Source organism: Aquarana catesbeiana, linkage group LG03, assembly GCF_042186555.1.
Source record: "Aquarana catesbeiana isolate 2022-GZ linkage group LG03, ASM4218655v1, whole genome shotgun sequence".
Classification (NCBI taxonomy): domain Eukaryota; kingdom Metazoa; phylum Chordata; class Amphibia; order Anura; family Ranidae; genus Aquarana; species Aquarana catesbeiana.
In genome coordinates this window covers 238,634,534-238,656,625 of record NC_133326.1, presented here as the reverse complement: position 1 = coordinate 238,656,625, position 22,092 = coordinate 238,634,534, and the positions used below count along the sequence as shown (strand labels likewise).

General features: G+C 44.4%; 1 protein-coding gene across 2 annotated transcripts in view; it reads right to left on the bottom strand.

Moving 5' to 3' along the window:
- The window catches only part of DOCK4 (dedicator of cytokinesis 4), a 501,293-nt gene that overhangs the window by 147,639 nt on the left and 331,562 nt on the right, over positions 1-22,092 (bottom strand). For both annotated transcript variants that reach the window (XM_073619893.1, XM_073619894.1), the window contains exons 28-29: positions 11,037-11,112; positions 3,694-3,794 (exon numbers count right to left, since the gene is read on the bottom strand). In XM_073619893.1, coding sequence (XP_073475994.1) covers positions 3,694-3,794; positions 11,037-11,112 — 177 coding nt within the window. The remainder of the gene's footprint in view (positions 1-3,693; positions 3,795-11,036; positions 11,113-22,092) is intronic.

Sequence of the window (22,092 nt, the reverse complement as noted above, 5' to 3'; positions counted from 1 at the left end):
ACTCGTTTTTAAAGTAATTTATTAGGCAGCTCCGGTTTCTTCTCCCCTCTCTGGTGCTTCTGCCTCCTCTGCATCTGCCGGTTCTTCTCCGTTCTCTGGGTCTTCTCTGCTGATGTCTGTGAGCCCTCTCTGGTTCTTCTCCCTCTGCTGGGTCTTCTCCGCTATCTTCTCGCTCTTTTGATGGGTCTTCTCTGCTTTCTTCTACATACTTCTTCCGATGTTGACTCGACGCTCTCTACCGCTCTAATGCCGGGTACGCAGTGTGCCACTACTTATATTGCCGCTGGGCGGGGTCACCGGAGACCCGCCCCTTATGATGTCACCACCCACTATGCCCCAGGCGGTAAAGTCATAAGAGGGCGGGGCCTCCGAATGATGTCACATGGTGACCCAGCCCCATGCCAATATAAGTAGTGGCACACCACGCACCCAGCATTAGAACGGGAGAGAGCGTCGAGTTAACATCGGAAGAAGGCTAGAGGGAGAAGACAGCAGAGAAGACCCAGCAAAAGAGAGAGAAGATATCAGAGAAGACAGCAAACAGAGGGAGGAGAACCAGAGAGGGCTAGAAGACATCAGTGGAGAAGACCCGGAGAAGAGAGAAGAACCAGCAGAGGCAGAAGACATCAGCGGAGAAGGGAGAAGAGCCGGAGAGAGGAGAAGAAGTCGGAAGAGACCCCAGAGCTGCCTAATAAATTACTTTTAAAACATGTGTACTGTGTTTTATTTTTGACACTTTTTTTAGGTGAATTGATAGGGGTAAAATGTACCTGATACTCATTCACATGGGGTGGGGGGGCCGGGATCTGGAAGCTCCTTTGTTAAAGGGGGCTTCCAGATTCCGATAAGCTCCCCGCCCGCAGACCCTGACAGCCAATGATCAAGGTTGTCGGGAAGAGGCCCTTGTCCTCATCAACTTGGGGACAAGGTTCTTTGGGCTGGGGGGATGCAGGGCCCCCTCTGCCTCAAAGCACCCACCCCCCCATGTTTCCCCTTAAAATCCATGCCAGACCGAAGGGCCTGGTATGCTCTTGGATGGGAAACCCATGCCGTTTTTTTTTTTAATTTGGCGTGGAGTTCCCCTTCAAGATCATCAGAGCACAAGCTGCATGCCAAAGTTGGATCAGTTAGGACGGCGATCCAACTTTGATCTGACTTCAGTGATATTCAATGGGCTGAAGTAGGATCAAATTCGGACCAAAGTAGTGCAGGGACTACTTTGAAGTCGGCATGACTTGAAGTCGTACTAATATGAATGGTGGTACAAGTGTGAAAGGGGCCTAAAGGAGTTTTCATTCTCCCCCGACTGTTCTATGAGCCTGCAGGACCCCTGACCCTATGTCTGGACAGTGCTAATTGGCCCTGTGCTGATCACATGCACACTCCCAAGAAAAAAGAAAATCTCTAGCGATACACACCAAACCGAGCATGTGCAAAATGCCCCCAAGGATCTGTACCATCAAGAGATGGATTGGGGACTGTGGAAATAGGGGAGGATCAGAGAAGACAAAATCAAGCAGCATTTTTGCACAATGTACAGGATTAACCCTGTACAACAAGCATGCTTTACTGCATATACAGACTGATTTTAATGTTGTGGGTTTAGTAACACGTTAAGGGAAAATATTTTCTTTTTCCACTGTGGATAGAGTAAGGGAGAGTTATAACCACTTTTCCATCTGTGTCCCATTGGAGAGATTTCCCTTTCCTTTATCTCATAGACACCACAGGAAGCAAGAATAAATTCCTCCAAAGTGAGGGAATCCCTGGTAATCAGCAGAAGTATCGTCACTGGAAGAATTTAAATCTATTTCTGTTCTACTCACCACCCAGTAGACCAGAAATAGATTGTGATTTTCTTTTACTATCAGGTATAATGGTAACCAGGACAAATAGAGGGGGTGAATCTCCCCAACAGGGACACAAGCTGCAATTAAAACCTGACAGGTGTTCTAATCATTCTCCATTTTATTGAAAACTAAAAAAAAGTTTTGCCTTCAGTTAAACTCCAAAGCATTATGAATAATATATAAGCACTTCTGATTCAGATTTACTCTGCAGGAGATCAGTAAACAAGGTTTACCAATCTCCCCATCCTCAAAAAAAAAAAGCCAGTGATGAGACAAGCAAGAAGAGAGAGGGTGGTCTCTACTCTGGGACTGTAAACAATGCATGATGGCTGCTGCTATTTTGTTCACACTCCCAACGAGTGACTGTGGTGGCGTCAGACAGCAGTGTAAACTGTTATTCCATTCATAACTCCAGGTAGTCCTGGGCACCAGATGACCAAGTTTTCGGTCATTGAAGCAACGATAAACCTACAAACTCTGAAACGGATGTGGATGTAAGGGTTAGTGACCTACCCTGCTGCAAGTAGTTCTGCTTACATCCATGACAGTAAGTGGATTAAGGACACTCACTCTCTCCAACATGTATATAGCACAAAGTGTCCATTATCCATTATTTTGTGTCACATCTGTGAGAGTAAAGAAATTCTACTTCTATAATGGTTAAAATACACGGAAGAGACCCTTTTACAAGTGCTGGGATGTGTTTCCTGGCAACTGTTCTACTGTATTGGTGACAGTAAAATCTTTAAAGAGGACCTTCAGTCATGTTTTCAACTTTCCATGTATTAAATCTTCTGCCCTTGTGGTTTTAACTTTGGATAGTAAAAGATTATTTTTCTGCCAGTAAATACCTTATACAGCCCACTTCCTGTCACTTGTCTGTTCATTAGCCTAGGCTTATGACCTCATGCACAGCTCTCTCTCACTCTTATGAGAGTTTGCCAGGAAGGGAAGGGGATAAGTAATGAGAGTTCCAATGAAAGCTGCAGGTCTGCAGAGCTGGAGGTGGGCCTCTGTGTGAATCCAGGAAGTGAACAGGCAGCAGCTTCAGCTGCCCACAGTTAAAATGGCTGCAGCCAGACTTAGTGGAGGGAGATTTCTGCAGCATATTTGGCAAGTACAGAATCATAGTATATATAAAATAATATGCAAAGTGGTTTGAAGGAAGCTTCAGAATGGCAAAGATGTTTTTATTTCAAATTCTGTGAGCAGACTACAGTTCCTCTTTAAGAGCACCCCCTAACCACTGAGAGTAAAACCATGGTATACTGTGTAAGCAGATACTGCTTATATTTGTTGAATGAACGCCAAATCATATTACTTGACACAAAAAAATTAGATTGCTTGCTTTGATGCATGAAATACAATAATCTTTTTGAACTAATACTCTGCATTTCTGTCAATGGTGATGCCATGGTTTCCTCCCCTGGACAGCAAGGGAAAAATGCATGGGACCAAGTAAAGAGAGATCCTGTTGCCGGCAAGATTTTCTCCAAAGACAGGATCGCTGGCCTCAGATTAACCAACAACTATTAATAAATTCCTTTTGAGATTAATAAAGTATTCTGAATCTGAACTAATGTATATAGCACGAGGGCGTACCCAATCAATGAGGTTGTTTTAACCAAAGGAGATTGTATAATTACAATGTAAAATAGGCAACTAAAATCTGGTTTAGAGTATTGCCCAGGACAGTCACTGTGTCTTCTTGACCTGAAAGTTTCAATGTGTTTTCATACCCTACTTTAGGAGAAAGCACAAAGGTGTGATCAAACAATAAGTTTTGGATTATTGCATTTAGATGCAATTAAAAATAAAAGAACAAATGGAAACCCAAACGTACTTTTCAAGGACCTTTTTCATCTTGGAAGGGGTAAACATTTCCAACTGCAGACATGTCTGGTTTATGAAAATAACTGCAAGGTAAAAGTATGAATCCCAAATCTGTATGTGGAGAATGAAAAGGCAAATTAAAAATGTTAATCTTTCAATTGTTAAATTATGTATGTTCTAAAAAGTGCATTTTGGTACTTCCACTGACAAAAAAAATGGATGCTATTTATGGTTTTTACTCAATTTTTGCCATCATACTCCAGAAGAAAATTACGAACACAAAATCAAACCAAACAGACATGCATAGATAAACCTATACTTTAAAAGGTTTTATTGTATGTAGGTCAATGCTTTACTGTGATAATAATTCTGCATCTAGTAGTAAAACTCACATTTTGCTGAAAAAAGTATACTTTAACTTTGCTAACAGTCCTAAACATAACACCTCACTAAGAAAGCCTTTGACTGGATCGTATGGCCCTTCTCCGTCACATACTTGAAAAGTTTGGCTTTCACACCTTTACCACCTGGATCAGAAATCTTTAAATCCAACCCTCAGCCATCTTAAATGAATAATATTATATTGGACTCCTTTTCCATACAAAGAACATGGCAACTGTTCCACAGAACGAGATTCAGTGAAACAGAGTCTGCTAAGGCTTTAAAGTCAATCAGAAGAAATAATGGTCTTTGACAGAAATTAAATTTAGGGATGATTCAAATCCGTCCTCTGGAATGTACTCAGAAATTTAGATACCAAGGGTAGAAATACAGCTACCTCCATCAAAATATATTGAAAACAACCTATTTTCTGTCCTTACAGGCTTTAAACATAGACTAGCTGTCTGGACAGATCTCCATCTTAATTTTATCAGAAGCATCAATTTATTTAAAATGGTGTTTCCCACAAAATTTCTTATACATTCCAACTCCCCAAATGCATTTTTCAAGAACTGACTCCTTCATATCCTTATTTGTCTGGCACCAAACTTCCCAGATGCTCCCCTATCCATTCTGCAGCTTTCCTCTACACAAAGGGGCTTGGCATTATCAGATATACTGAGATACCACTATGCCACTGGGTACACTGGTGGTTATTTCCACAACTTAATAATGCAGTCACAGCAAAGGAGAAAAGGGTGGTCTCTTCATATGAAACATTTTTTAATCTTATACAAAGACAGACTTTCCTTAATAACAAAGGGTACACAATTTTATCAATGTTGCTTATAATTTACAGATATTACCTTTAAATTATGACACATTGTAATTGACACTGTGTTCACTCACAGTGTCAATTACAACTCTACTCTCTCTTCTCTTCTTCTCTCTGTCAAGGTTCCTCAAGGTTCTGTTCTTGGACCTTTTCTATTCTCAATCTACACCTCCTCCCTGGGTCAGTTGACTGCCTCCCATGGCTCTCAATTGCCATTTCTATGCCAATAGCATAAGGAGAGGGTTGGAACTTTATGTGAAGCATGCGACCGAATTTGCGACATGAACAAGCCCTCAGCTTCTTTCACCCTGTCTCATAGTTTATCTGTAAGTATGAATGGGTGTTTTATGGTTATTATCCTATTTATATATTTTCCCCCCTTACTCTCTTGTGGATTGACCCATTGTAATATTAAAATATTTTTATAGACACCGATTCCGCATCTGCTCCTGAAGAGTGGAAGTTATCCATGAAATGCGTCAAGCTATATAGATGCTATCATTATGACTATACATCTCAAGAGTGTCATCAACTTTATCGATTATGTTTTACTGGCCTTTACCAAATTAAGTTTAGTTATATATTGTGTGAACATGGATCCTAGAGTCTGGTGTTTTTATAATGTTAATATCATGTATCAATATGCTATTATGTGATACATACAGTGGGGACGGAAAGTATTCAGACCCCCTTAAATTTTTCACTCTTTGTTATATTGCAGCCATTTGCTAAAATCATTTAAGTTCATTTTTTCCCTCATTAATGTACACACAGCACCCCATATTGACAGAAAAACACAGAATTGTTGACATTTTTGCAAATTTATTAAAAAAGAAAAACTGAAATATAACATGGTCCTAAGTATTCAGACCCTTTGCTGTGACACTCATATATTTAACTCAGGTGCTGTCCATTTCTTCTGATCATCCTTGAGATGGTTCTACACCTTCATTTGAGTCCAGCTGTGTTTGTTTATACTGTTTGGACTTGTTTAGGTAAGACACACACCTGTCTATATAAGACCTTACAGCTCACAGTGCATCTCAGAGCAAATGAGAATCATGAGGTCAAAGGAACTGCCTGAAGAACTCAGAGACAGAATTGTGGCAAAGCACAGATCTGGCCAAGGTTACAAAAGAATTTCTGCTGCACTTAAGGTTCCTAAGAGCACAGTGGCCTCCATAATCCTTAAATAGAAGACGTTTGGGACGACCAGAACCCTTCCTAGAGCTAGATGCCCGGCCAAACTGAGCTATCGGGGGAGAAGAGCCTTGGTGAGAGAGGTAAAGAAGAACCCGAAGATCACTGTGGCTGAGCTCCAGAGATGCAGTCGGGAGATTGGAGAAAGTTGTAGAAAGTCAACCATCACTGCAGTCCTCCACCAGTCGGGGCTTTATGGCAGAGTGGCCCGACGGAAGCCTCTCCTCAGTGCAACACGCATGAAAGCCAGCATGGAGTTTGCTAAAAAACACCTGAAGGACTCCAAGATGGTGAGAAATAAGATTCTCTGGTCTGATGAGACTAGGATATAACTTTTTGGCCTTAATTCTAAGCAGTATGTGTGGAGAAAACCAGGCACTGCCCATCACCTGTCCAATACAGTCCCAACAGCATGGTGGTGGCAGCATCATGCTGTGGGGGTGTTTTTCAGCTGCAAGGACAGGACGACTGGTTGCAATTGAGGGAAAGATGAATGCGGCCAAGTACAGGGGATATCCTGGATGAAAATGTTCTCCAGAGTGCTCAGGACCTCAGACTGGGCCGAAGGTTTACCTTCCAACAAGACAATGACCCTAAGCACACAGCTAAAATAATGAAGGAGTGGCTTCACAACAACTCCGTCACTGTTCTTGAATGGCCCAGCCAGAGCCCTGACTTAAACCCAATTGAGCATGTCTGGAGAGACCTAAAAATGGCTGTCCACCAACGTTTACCATCCAACCTGACAGCACTGGAGAGGATCTGCAAGAAGGAATGGCAGAGGATCCCCAAATCCAGGTGTGAAAATCTTATTGCATCTTTCCCAAAAAGCCTCATGGCTGTATTAGATCAAAAGGGTGCTTCTACTAAATACTGAGCAAAGGGTCTGAATACTTAGGGCCATTTTTTTTCTGTCAATGTGGGGTGCTGTGTGTACATTAATGAGGAAAAAAAATGAACTTAAATGATTTTAGCAAATGGTTGCAATATAACAAAGAATTTAAGGGGGTCTGAATACTTTCCGTCCCCACTGTATATGAAATAAATAATAAATACTTATATGTACTTTGTGTTATGATATAACGTGTATGATATAATATAATGTATTTAACCACTTAAGGACTGGAGGATTTGTCCCCTTATTGACCAGGCCATTTTTTTTGCGATACAGCACTGCGTCGCTTTAACTGACAATTGTGCGGTTGTGCGATGCTGTACACAAACAAAATTGACGTCCTTTTTTTCCCACAAATAGAGCTTTTTTTGGTGGTATTTGATCACCTCTGCCGTTTTTACTCTTTTGTGCTATAAACAAAAAAAGAGCGTCAATTTTGAAAAAAAAAAAAAAAATTTACTTTTTGCTATATTAAAAATAAAAAAATTCTTTATCAGTTTAGGCCAATATGTATTCTACATATTTTTGGTAACAAAAAAAAAAATCGCAATAAGCGTATATTGATTGGTTTGCGCAAAAGTTATAACATCTACAAAATAGGGGATAGATTTATGGCATTTGTATTATTATTTTTATTACTAGTAATGGCAGCGATCTGCAATTTTTAGCAGGACTGCAACATTGCAGCAGACAGATTGGACACTTTTGACACTTTTTTTGGGACCACTGCCATTTATACAGTGATCAGTGCTAGAAAAATGCACTGATTACTGTGTAAATGTCACTGGCAGGGAAGGGGATAACACTAGGGGGCGATCGAGGTGTTAACTGTGTTCCCTCATGTGTGTTTCTAACTGTGGGGGGATGGGACTGAATGGAGGAGGAGACAGATCGCTGTTCCTAATTACTAGGAAGAGCAGACCTGTCTCTCCTCCCGTCAGAATGGGGATTTGTGTGTTTAAATACACAGATTCCCGTTCTGGCTCTCGTGCCCATGATTGCGGGTGGCCACGCGCATCGGGTTCCCCACCGTGCAGCAGGCGCGTGCCTCTTAAAGGAGCCACCATACGGTACGGCAATTTGCGGGAACGAGCCGACCTGCCACCGTATAATTACAGCGGCTGGTTGGCAAGTTGTTAAGATACCTTTTACTATACACTCACCAGACATTCTTTGTTCATGTCACCAATTCGGTCGCATGCTTCACATAAAATCCCAACCTCTCCTTATGCTATTAGGAATTAGGGATGGAGGCACTCGACTTTTGATTTCCTGAGCATCATACAAAGTCCCAAACCCTTTCTCTTTTTTACTAAATTTCTACACCAATGACACCCAAATCTATCATCCTACCCCTCAGCTCACTCTATTGCCCCGTACACACGGTCGGACTTTGTTCGGACATTCCGACAACAAAATCCTAGGATTTTTTTCCGACGGATGTTGGCTCAAACTTGTCTTGCATACACACGGTCACACAAAGTTGTCGGAAAATCCGATCGTTTTAAACGCGGTGACGTAAAACATGTACGTCGGGACTATAAACGGGGCAGTGGCCAATAGCTTTCATCTCTTTATTTATTCTGAGCATGCGCGGCACTTTGTCCGTCAGATTTGTGTACACACGATCGGAATTTCCGACAACGGATTTTGTTGTCGGAAAATTTTATCTCCTGCTCTCCAACTTTGTGTGTCGGAAAATCCGATGGAAAATGTCTGATGGAGCCCACACACGGTCGGAATTTCCGACAACATGCTCCGATCGGACATTTTCCATCGGAAAATCCGACCGTGTGTACGGGGCATTCCAGTCTCCTCACACATCACAACTTACTAACAGACATATCAGCCTGAATGTCACACCACTTCCTCAAACCCAGTTTATCCAACACTGAGCTCATAATATCCCCCCCCCCCGTGCCTCTTCCCCTGATTTCTCTGTCAGAACCAACACAACTATAAATCTGTCCCCACATGCCAAGGTTCTAGGTGTAGGCCTGGACTCTGAGCTATCCTTTAGGCCCCACATCCATTCACTGTCCACAGCTTGCCACTTCAACCTCAGCAATATCTCCAAGATACGCCCCTTCCTAACCAATGGCACCTCAAAACCTTCTAATTCACTCCCTGGTCATCTCCTGCCTTGAATACTGCAACTCTCTCCTCATTGGCTTACCCTTACATAGGCTACCCCTCTTTCAGTCCATCATGAATGCTGCTATCAGGCTTATGCACCTTACAAACTGCTCCATGTATGCTAATCCTCTCTGCCAATCCCTCCACTGGCTCCTGCTCACCCAACTAATTAAATTCAAGATAATAACAATTAACAAGGACATCCACAACTCTGCCCCCAGCTACATCACTAACCTAGTCTCAAAATAACAACCAAATTGTTCTTTGTTCCTCCCTAGACCTCCTGCTCTCTAGCTCCCTTGTCATCTCATCCCATGATCACCTCCAGGACTTTCCCCAGAGCCTCTCTCATCCCCTAGAACTCCCTACACCAATCTGTATGATTATCTCCTACTCTGTACACTTTCAGGAGATCCCTGAAAATGCATCTTTTCAGAGAGACCTATCCGGCCCCCATCCAACAACTGCATACTTTTTTTCTCCATCAGTCCATCCCCCACCACTTGTACCTTTTGTATGTCTTGACTCTCCCTTTTAGATTGTAAGCTCTAACAAGGAGGGCTCTCTGATTCCTACTGTATTACACTGTATTGTAATTGTATTATCTGCCTTTATGTTGTAAAGCACATCATAAATTGTCAGCGCTATATAAATCCTGTATAATAATAATAATAAATGCTTTCACAACCTTCCACAGCTAGTACGTTTTCTAACCATTCCCAGCGGCTTTTTAAATATCTGCCTGAAAGTTATGAAATATCCATATGATCCCAGGAAGTTTTGAGTTATTTAAAATAGGCAAGCAGTGGAAGCAGAGTTAGGGTTATAGAATGTTTTTGCTCCAGCCCTTTACTGGAGCATGTAGTACTTCTGTGCACACATATAACTAATTTCTAGATTATATGATACCATAAAGCCGGGTATACTACCCCTGCGGGGTTGCACAAAAAAGAAAAAAAAACTGACAGCTCCGGTTGGGAGCTGTTGTGCTAACCATGTGAGGTTATAGTGCAGCGATCTGCCCCACTGAGCTGTTGTGTTCTGAAAGGGGGACACGCCCCCACCAGAATACTCCGATCAGCGCTCTCTGCCATTGTCTGAGAGCGCTGATCGAGAGTTGGTCGGCTGCTAGTTTTCCAGCATGCATAGCCAGCTTCTGACCGAGATACACATGGGCAGAATGTCAGCTGGTATTTTTTGTACCGGCAAATGTCTCCCAACATTCTGGCTATGTGTACGGAGCTTTATACAGGGAAAACCCTCTGACGCGCTCTGTATTACAGAACAATGGAGTTGAGTTATCCCTGATATAACAGAACAGGGATGGTAGGAATAAACTCATACTACTGCTATACAGGTCAATTGGATTACAGAGGCAATCCTGATATGGTATGAAATTGCACAAAAAACAGTAACCAACAGGTACTGACTTCATCTCCCAGACTTTTGCTATAGTCAATATTTGCAACCTAGCATATGGTCTCTACTAAGGACTTAAGTATCAACCTATTGAAATGATTGCTTAACAAAGTGCTGTCTCCAGAATAAATGAAGGTTAAATAACCGTTAAGTAAAAATAATAAAATATGAAGGGGTTTCCTGTCCTAACTCCTGTGAATACCATTCCAAACACACTTTGCAGTTCAATCACCCTAACAGGTTATTTATCAAAGATACAACATGAAAGGTTGCACTGAATCTTCTCTGACAGCTTTTCAACAGTTTTTGATAATTTCACATAACTATTCTTTGTATGTACAACTTGGTAAACAAAGGACTGAATTCTTTATTTACTGCTTCCATTGTTACACGATTGTTTCAGGCTGCCTTTTACTGCATGTGCTGGCATTGGACGACAGGCCTATGTGTATTATTATTCATGTAATAAACAAAACTTAAAACCTACCTTATAATCAAAGCCCTCATTCAAAAAGTTCTTCCGCAATGCATCCGAAAGATACAGTACTGTTGTAATAATAACACTGAAAAAAAAGAAAAGCAAAGATTATGCAAAAAACTGCAAATACTATATAGTTTATACATTAATTTCATTTGACTTGAGAATGACTTAAGATCCAGTATACACGGGCCAAATGTCGGCCGACATTCAGCCCGTGTGTACTACAGCCTGTCCGACAGAAGGTCCGACAGAACCTGGCCATTCGGGGCATGACCAAAAAAGGTCTGCTAACCAGCTCAAATGGCTGAGAACGCCATGTGTTCTGTTGGGCAGGCTGCCCCCCTGTCAGAACACTATAGGACAGCAGGGTAGATCGCTGTACTGACATCAATACATCGTTAATACAACAGCTCCAGTTTCTTTGGTTCAGCCTGCTGGGTTGAATGAAAAAAAAATAGTAGTGTGTACTAGGCTTAAAGGACTCGCCGTTTTTCACCTTAATGCTTTCTATGCATTAAGGTGAAAAACCTTCTTTATTGCAACAACGCCTCCGAGTCCCCCTTATACTTACCTGAGCCCCGAAATTCGCAACAAGCACACCAGCTCCAGCCGGTGTCTCGTGTCCTGATTGGATAGATTGATAGCAGCACAGTCATTGGCTCCCGCTGCTGACAATAAAATCCAATAACACGGGCGGCGGGGCCGAGTTCTACATTTGGCGTCTACGGACGCCGAATTCTGGACTCGGGAGCGCGCCCGCAAGGTAACCCCCAGGGAGAGCGCTTCTCCTAGGGAGTTATACGATGCGGGGAGGAGCCGCCAGCGGACCCCAGAAGACGAGGATCGGGGCCACTCTGTGCAAAACGAACTGCACAGTGGAGGCAAGTATGGCATGGTTGTTATTTAAAAAAAAAAAAAATAACGAAGCCTAATGCCGCGTACACACGGTCGGACTTTCCGGCATACTTGGTCCGGCGGACCAGAGTGTGCCGGACAATCCGCCCGTGTGTGGGCGGCGGCGGACTTTTCCGGCGGACTTCTTCCCAAAAGCCCGCCGGACCTAGATTTTAAACATGTTTGAAATCTTTCCGTCGGACTCAGTTTCGGGCGGAAAGTCCGCTCGTGTGTGTGCTGGTCCGACGGAAAGCCCGCTCGTGTGTAGGCTGGTCCGACAGACCAAATACGACACGAGGGGATGGTATTGCATCTCGCGCTCGCTGCAATAGGAAAAACAAATCTTCCTATTGCGGCGAGCGCGGGGCATACCAGGCCCTTAGGTCTGGTATGGATTATAAAGGGGAACCCCGCTACGCCGAAAAAACGGCGTGGGGTCCCCCTAAAATCCATACCAGACCCCGATCCGAGCACGCAGCCTGGCCGGTCAGGAAAGGGGGTGGGGACGAGCGAGCGCCCCCCCCCCTCCTGAACCGTACCAGGCCGCATGCCCTCAACATGGGGGGTGGGTGCTTTGGGGGAGGGGGGCGCCCTGCGCCCCCCCCCCAAAGCACCTTGTCCCCATGTTGATGAGGACAAGGGCCTCTTCCCGACAACCCTGGCCGTTGGTTGTCGGGGTCTGCGGTCGACCACGCCCCCTAAAACGTCACAGTCCCAGCATGCCCAAGGACTGTGACATCATATGGGGGCGGGGTCTCCGCCTATATAAGTCACAACGCAGCCCTCAGAGACCAGTCCAGCCGGAGAGAGCGTCGTGTCAACATCTGGGGGAAGAGAAGAGAAGAGAAGCCAAGAAGCCAAGAAGCCCAGAAGTCCGGACCTCCGCTCGCAATAGAGCTACATGAAGAGAGCGGAGGGGCCGGCCGAAGACCTGCGACACCGGGAGAAGAGGCCGGAGAGCGGAGAAGAACCAACCGGACGCCGGGAGAAGATGAAGCGGAGGGACCCCCGAAGCCGGAAGAAGACCCCCGAAGCCGGAGGAAGATCCCCCCCCCGGAGCTGTTTAATAAAATATTTTAAAAACCTGTGTAGTGTGTTTTATTACTTACACTTTTTTCCTAGGTAAATGGGTAGGGGTACCATGTACCCCATACTCATTTACATAGGGTGGGGGGCCGGGATCTGGGGGCCCCCTTATTAAAGGGGGCTCCCAGATTCCGATAAGCCCCCGCCCGCAGACCCCGACAACCAACGGCCAGGGTTGTCGGGAAGAGGCCCTTGTCCTCATCAACATGGGGACAAGGTGCTTTGGGGGGGGGGGGGCGCAGGGCGCCCCCCTCCCCCAAAGCACCCACCCCCCATGTTGAGGGCATGCGGCCTGGTACGGTTCAGGAGGGGGGGGGCGCTCGCTCGTCCCCACCCCCTTTCCTGACCGGCCAGGCTGCGTGCTCGGATCGGGGTCTGGTATGGATTTTAGGGGGACCCCACGCCGTTTTTTCGGCGTAGCGGGGTTCCCCTTTATAATCCATACCAGACCTAAGGGCCTGGTATGCCCCGCGACGGGGCTAGCAAGGTGTCAATCTCGCCGATAAAAGCGGCAAGATTGACATCCTTCTCTAGTCCCGTCGCACCTGAGTCACGTTCAAAATGAACGGACTTGTCCGTGTGTGGGCAAGTCCGTTCATTCTGAAAGTCCGCCGGAACTCCGGCGAAAGTCCGTCGGAAAGACGGGCGGACTTAGCCCGCCGGAAAGTCCCGGCGTGTGTGGGCAAGTCCGTCCGTTTTAAAGTCCGGCGCACCTGGCGGACAAAGTCCGTCGGAAAGTGTGCCGGACCAAGTAGGATAGAAAGTCCGCTCGTGTGTACGCGGCATTACAATCACTTTAAGCCATCAAGGAAGACATATCTATGTAGCTCAATCAACTATTTTTCTTTGCATTATAGCTTAGGATAAACCTGTAGTAAATAACACCCAACACACAGAACTCTCTTGAAAATGTTTCTATAAGCAAAATTGAAGAATACACAACACATTAATCTACACATTAATCTTTTACATTCACATCAAATTCTTATGCCGCGTACACACGAGCGGACTTTACGGCGGACTTTGCCCGGCGGATTTTTCGACGTACTTTCCGACGGACTTTGTGAATGAACGGACTTGCCTACACACAATCCACCAAAGTCCGTCGAATTCGTACGTGATGACGTACGACCGGACTAAAACAAGGAAGTTCATAGCCAGTAGCCAATAGCTGCCCTAGCGTGCCTTTTTGTCCGTCGAACTAGCATACAGACGAGCGGACTTTTCGACCGGACTCGATTTCAACGGATAAATTTTAAACAAGTTTAAAATCTAAGTCCGTCCAACTTTTGAGAAAACAAAGTCCGCTGGAGCCCACACACATCGAATTGTCCGACGAAATCCAGTCCGCCGGGCAAAGTCCGCCGTAAAGTCCGCTCGTGTGTACGCGGCATTACTCATTGTACATCTAAAACATATTGCTTCTCATAGGTTTTCAGTCAATACATTTTTCAAGTGAAATTAAAATGTATATCTAGTAAGCAAATATTGATGAATTTTAAATCCAACTTTTTAAAATACTTGTGCCATATTTTTGTTATCATGTCCATACAAACTACTAAACAGGTGCTAGTGACTGTCAGTCACAGGGTCTCTTTCTGTCCCCCCATGCTCAATGGAGAGCTGTTCTGTGGAGGGGGTGGGAGCAGCCTGCTGGGTGCCAGTCAAGGCATGTTGGCAGATCCCAACCATATGGTCAAGATCCTTCCCGAGCCTGGACTGGCTCTGTGAATTGCAAAGCATACTAGCTCATTATGAAATACTTACCTTAGATCAAAGCCCCCGCAGAGGTCCCGGCACACCGCTGTGGTCGGCGACATGTCTTCCGGAGTTATTTCCGGGTATTGCGTGGTTCTGGCGCTGTGATTGGCTGGAGCCACGATTACGTCACTCCCGCGCAAACACACGGGAGCTGACAGTAATGGCACAGCAGCTGAAGAAACAGCACGAGCGAGCCGTTTCTTCAGTGCGCATGTGCCGATGACATGCTTCTACAGTGAATATCTCCGAAACAGTGCAAATTTAGGAGATTATAGGCTTACTTGTAGGTAAAAGTGGTGTGTGAGGTTTTACAACCACTTTAATTTTTTCTGAAAAGTTGAATACTTTAAATATAGAAATCTGTAGTTCAATAAGTGCATCGAATTCTGTGTTTGATAGCACCTTTGAAGCCCAGCTCCAAGCAAAACACTTTTCAACACATCTGTCAAGTTGTTATTGATATATTTGACACTGCTGTTTTCTTGCAGTTTATATCCCCATTGGATAGATTTTCCATCACTTCTTCTGCCTAGAGAAAGAGAACAAATGGGAACAAAAACCTTATAGGGGTTTTAGGTCTTCCCCAGTCTGTCCAATACTAAAAACTGGAGCTGGGCTTTAACCACTTGCCTACCAGGCAATTACACCCCCTTCCTGCCTAAGCCATTTTTTAGCTTTCGGTGCTGTCGCACTTTGAATGACAATTGCGCGGTCGTGCTACACTGTACTCAAACACATTTTTTTATAATTTTCTTCACACAAATAGAGCTTTCTTTTGGTGGTATTTAATCACTGCTGGGTTTTTTATTTTTTACAAAAAAAAGACCAAAAATTTTGAAAAAATATTTTTTTTTCTGTCAGTAAATTTGGTAACTAAGTAATTTTTAACCTTCACTGATGTGCGCTGATGAGGCGGTACTGATGGGCACTGATAGGCTGAACTGGTGGGCATTGATGAGGCAGCACTTATGGGCACTGATAAGGTGGCACTGATGAGGAGGCACTAATATGCCGCACTTATGGGTGCTGATAGATAGCAATGACATGTGGCACTGATGAGCACTGATAGGCGGCACCCATGGGCACTAATAGGCAGCACTGGTGGGCACTGATAGGCGGTACTGATGGGCAGCACTGATAGGCGGCACTGATTGCCAGCACTGACTGGCATTGCTAATGGGCACTGACTGGTGGCACTTGTGGGCACTGACTGCTGCCACTAGTGGGCACTGTATGGTAGGGGTGCTGAAATTAATCGTTGCATTGATGCATCGTGATTCGGGTGTCCCCGATCCGGCATCGATGCATAAGGACCGGAAAATCGATTTCGGGTGACGTCATGACGACTAGCCAAGCCCCTCCCCGGAAAAGCGCTCGGAGCGTATTTTTAAAATTACTTTATTTTAATAAATGCCGTGTTACAATGAATGAAGTGCACCACTCTAAGTGCTTTTTAAAAAAATATATCACTTCATACCGAATTTCACAGTAGTACGATACATCCCGCTCATGTGACTCCCGGCCCCCCCTCGGCCCCTTCTCCACTTTCCTCTCACGTCTCCTGAGTCCTGATGTCAGCGGGGAATTCTCAGCCCCGCCCACTGACTATAGCTATCGTATCAGAAGAGAGGCGGGTGGGACTGAGAATACCGGTAATACCGGAAATTCGGTATGAAGTGACATATTTTTTCAAAAAGCACATACAGTACAGCGGTGCACTTCATTCATTGTAACACAGCATTTATTAAAAGAAAGTAATTTTAAAAACAGTAAGTAGAGTAAAAATGTGTACTCTACTTACACCTCTCGCTCCGTGCTGACAGGTCCCTGGCTATCCTGTGCACATTCCACTGTTAACTCCTAGTGTGCTGGAAGGTGCCAACAGGAATGCCAAGGAACTATCAGCACCAGTGGTGGCCTGTGCATTGTGGGGGGGTTAGTTAAGTGATGGCTGCCTTTGACGGGCACAATGGCTGCGTTTGATGGGCACAGGTGGCTGCGTTTGACGGGCACAGTGGCTGCGTTTGATGGGCAGCTGGGCACAAGTTGCTGCGTTTGATGGGCACAAGTGGCTGCGTTTGATGGGCGAGGTGGCTGCGTTTGATGGGCACAGGTGGTTGCGTTTGACGGGCACAAGTGGCTGTGTTTGATGGGCAGTTGGGCACAAGTGGCTGCGTTTGATGGGCACAGGTGGCTGCATTTGACGGGCACAAGTGGCTGCGTTTGACGGGCACAAGTGGCTGTCCACGGCGCTGGCAATACTACTGTGGGCATCCGGCTGTGACAGCTTGCAGCTTCACAGCCGGGTGCGCATGTCTCACTGCGCTTTCCTGCATAACCGGGCATAGCCGGGCAATCTTTTGGGAACTGTAATGTGTCCCAGAAGATTGCAAGGTGGAAGGGCCGCCTAGGCGGCCCAAGCGGAAGTGGGAGCTCGTCGGTAATCGTGATGCATTGCGGAATCTAATCGAATTGTTGACCAGGTAATCGAATCGAATCGTGAGACCAATGAAGATGCGCACCCCTACTGTATGGTGACACTGTATGGCTATACTGTAATCAAGGCACTGATAATCAGTGCCCTAATTACATTCCTTCATGTCCCCTGCGTGGAGATGCCGCTGATCGGCTCTCCTCGCCACACACTCTGTCAGTGTGAGGCGGGGAGCGCCGATTACTGGCACTTCCTTGTTTTTTACGTCATATTACGTCGTCCCAGAATGACAGCCGCACCGCCCCGCCGTCATTTGACGGTGGGCGGGCGGCAACCTGTTAATAGGTAAATATCTTTCTAAACCAGAGCTACAAAGTGCAACATAAAAAAACTAAAATACATGATGAGTACTCCCCCTCAATATCACTCAAATAAATATACAAATCCAGTGATAATATGTACACTCAAAATATATCATATTTAAAAAAGAAACAAATGTGTTATTAAATGTGATATACCCACATCCTAGTGCAGAAACACAAGTATAGTATATATATATAAAAAGTCTACACACCCCTGTTAAAATGTAAGGTTTCTGTGAAAAATGAGACAAAGATAAATCCTTTCAGAACCTTTTCCACCTTTTTTTTTTTTGTTTACAAAAGTTTTATTTGGAAGTTTAAATTATTATTATTATTATTATTATTATTATTATACAGGATTTATATAGCGCCAACAGTTTGCGCAGCGCTTTACAACATGGGGCAGACAGTATACTTACAATACAAATCAATACAGGAGGGATCAGAGGGCCCTGCTCGTTAAAATTACAAAAATATAAAGGATATTCATGTTACAGGATATATGAATAAAACATAAATATACATTGACATGTGGGGAGGAGGTATGATGGTGAGTCAGGTACAAATGAAAGGTAATAGTCATACAGTAGTACATTTTCACATGTAATATTGCAATAAAGTCTGTCAAGTTACATTCCAGTAAGACCATTTCTTTTTATGAATATTTATTGAATCATTGAGGGTGTGGTAGATCCATTCCGAGATCTTAATTGATTCCATTCTTGTGGTGACTTGTTGCCATTGTAAATTGTTTGTCTTCCAATTATATGCAATCATCCAATGGATGGAGCTGCACAATGAGTGGAATAATCTCATGCATGGTGTGGGAATATTTGGTATTTTTGCATATAAGAGACAAACTTGGGGGGGGTGAGTGTAATTTTTTGTTGGGAAGAGGATTCAATAAAGCCTGTGGCTTTGAGCCAAATTTGTTTGATATGTTTGCATTCCCAGAAAGTGTGTAAAAGGGTACCTGGTTCTGGGCATCCCCTAAAACAATTTGGGGAGACAGAAGGGTAATATGTATGAAGTTTGGAGGGGGTTAGGTACCATCTAGCGAATAATTTAAGAGGGGTTTCTCTGAAAGAGATGGCTTTATTACATTTACGGAGATTTTCAGACATGGAGGACCACTCCTCAGTACTGAATGGAGTCGCCATGTCCGATTCCCATTTTAGCATCTGTGTTGATTTGTCTGGTGCTTCAAAGTTATTTAGGTAATGATAGATTCTTGAAATAAGACCTTTATCATTTGATAAGGAGATACAAATATGTTCAAATGTGGTGTTGATACTGGAACCTTTTCCACCTTTAATGTGATCTATAAACTGTACAACTCAGTTGAGCAACAAACTGAAATCTTTTAGGTGGAGGGAAGTAAAAATATAAAAATTGTCAGAAACCATGAATCAGACTGAGACAAAAGTACAGTTAAATCACACTTGTTTAATAATAATAAAAAAAGGTAAACAGAGTAAACGTAGTCAAAACATAGCCAGAGTTCAGGAACCAGAACGGATAGTCAGACATGCCAAAATGTCAGGGAGCCAGAGAACAGCGTAGTAGAACAGAAAGCAGGATCTGAAGCCAGAAGGAATGTCAGCCAAGCAAGTCTTTAACAGGAACACAGGAGAGCGTCTCTAGAGATGTGACCAAGGCGAAGGCAGCGATCATGTGGACTGGATGGCTTAAGTAGGCAGGACTGATTAGCAGGATATCATCAACATGTGAGCCACCATGGAGAGATAGGAGCTGGCAACTAACCGACAGCTGAGCGGCCAGCTCAGAGAAGGAAGGGCTGAGCTCAGTCCTGACAAAAAGAAAATAATATGGTTGCATAAGTGTGCACACCCTTAAACTAATACTTTGCTGAAGCACCTTTTGATTTTATCACAGCACTCAGTCTTTTTGGGTATGAGTCTATCAGCATGGCACATCTTGACTTGGCAATACTCTTCTTTGCATAAACACTCCAAATCTTTCAGATTGCAAGGACATCTCCTGTGCATAGCCCTCTTCAGATCACCCCATGATTTTCAATCGGATTCAGGTCTGGACTCTGGCTGCGCCATTCCAAAATTTTATTCTTCTGGTGAAGCCATTCCTTTGTTGATTTGGGATGTATGCTTTGGGTCAGTTCATGCTGAAAGATGAAGTTCCTCTTCATGTTCACCTTTCTAGCAGAAGCCTGAAGGCTTTGTGTCAATATTGACTGATATTTGGAACTGTTCATAATTTCCTCTACCTTGACTAAGGCCCCTGTTTCAGTTGAAAAAAAAAACAGCCCCAAACATGATGCTGCCACCACCATGCTTCACTGTGGGTATGGTGTTCTTTTGGTGATGTTCAGTTTTGTTTTTGCACCAAACATATCTTTTGGAATCATGACCAAGAAGTTCAACCTTGGTTTCATCAGACCATAACACATTATCCCACATGCTTTTGGGAGACTTCAAATGTGTTTTTGCAGAATTTAGCCAGACTTGGATGTTTTTCTTCGTAAGAAAAGTCTTCAGTCTTGCCACTTTACCCCGTAGTCCAAACATATGAAGAATACGGGAAATTGCTGTCACGTGTACCACACAGCCAGTACCTGTCAGATATTCCTGCAGCTTCTTTAATGTTGCTGAAGGCCTCTTGGCAGCCTCCCTGACCAGTTTTCTTCTCATCTTTTTCATCAATTTTGGAGGGATGTCCAGTTCTTGGTAATGTCACGGTTGTGCCATATTTTCTCCACTTGATGATTACTGTCTTCTCTGTGTTCCATGGTATATCTATACTCTTAGAGAAGAGAGTATAAATAATTCTGCGCTGCCCAGAGAGTGAGTAAGCAGCTAACACGGCCAATAGGGTATAGGCATATAACAATAAAACAAAAATATGTGTAGCGCTAAAAAACTAAAGAGTTCAATATAGGGACAATGAAGTCCAGCTAATAATGAAAACACATCTAAGAAAAAAAAGGAAAAAGTCCTTAATGTTTATATGACTCATGAGTGTTGATGGTCCATATAAATGTAGTGACTTCGTGTGAAAAACAGTTCAAATGCGTGACATCCAAAATGAAGACAGGAGAGGCACACCACCACCGAAAATAGGAAGGCTTACCAGATCTCATGGACCCAGGAGGGCATACGCCCAGGTGGGTCGAATCAGGCTTGGGTGGTGGGTGATGATAGATGTTCCGGAGAGATGGTGAAGATGGACGTCTAAGAGTAAACCGTGGACTTGTATGTCCCTCAGGATAAGGAGTAGATGGTGATGATGTAAAGCAAGAAGGAAAAAGGCCACATAGCGTAATTCCATAAAACAAATATCAAAATTTATTAAAAATAAGAAATACACTCACATGTAAGTCTTTGTAAAATCAGCGCTGTAAGAATATGGCGGCAGTGGGGTCCTACCCGACGCGTTTTGTCATCTTAGACATCGTCTGGGGGGTGATATATATCTATACTCTTGGAAATTCTTTTGTACCCTTCTCCTGACGGATACCTTTTAACAATGAGGTCCCTCTGATGCTTTGGAAGCTCTCTGCGAACCATGGCTTTTGCTGTAGGATGTGACTAAGAAAATGTCAGGAAAGACCTACTAGAACAGCTGAACTTTTTTGGGGTTAATCAGAGGCACTTTAAATGATGGCAAGTAAGCAAGAAAAGTGCCACTGAGTGTAGTAGTTACCAACCGGCCCATAGCCAAATGACGGCTGCAGGGCGGTTGGATAACTCTGGGAGGGCGTACAGTGACGTCCTCCCAGAATCCTGCTCTCGCGCGCCCCCCTGGGGCGTGCACCCGAGAACATCCGTGACCGCTGGGTCCAGAGGACCCGGCTCTTCACGGATCATGGTAAACGGCCGCTGATCGCGGCCGTTTAGCATGTGATCGCTCCGTCAAATGACGGAGCGATCACATGTAAACAAACCAGCGTCATGTCATGATGCTGGTTCCTCTCTCCCCTCTGTGTACTGATCTGTACAGTGGAGGGGAGAGATCGGATGGCAGCAGCGCTGTGGGCTGGATCTGTAGTGCCCACAGCGCTGCTCTGTGACAATTGCAGTCACATCCATGGATCCATCCATCCATACTCTGCCATACCCCGCAATATTCTGCCATACCCAGCCATACTCTGCCATAGCCAGCCATACTCTGCCATAGCCAGCCATGCTCTGCCATACCCGGCCATGCTCTGCCATACCCGGCCATGCTTAGCCATACCCGGCCATGCTCAGCCATACTCGGCTGTACTCGGCCTCTGTATGTGGCTAGGCTGTGGAAGTCTCACATATGTGATATCGCCGTACTCAGGGGGAGTAGGAGAATCTATTTAGGGGTGTAATTTTTGGTATGTACATGCTATGTGTTAGAAATATTGTATAAATGGACAACTTTGTGTTAAAAAAAAAAGCGTTTTAACCACTTCCCGCCGCCGGCCGTCATATGACGTCCTTGATTTTGTGCGGGGATATCTGAATGATGCCTGCAGCTACAGGCATCATTCAGATATGAGCTTTTTCAGCCGGCAATT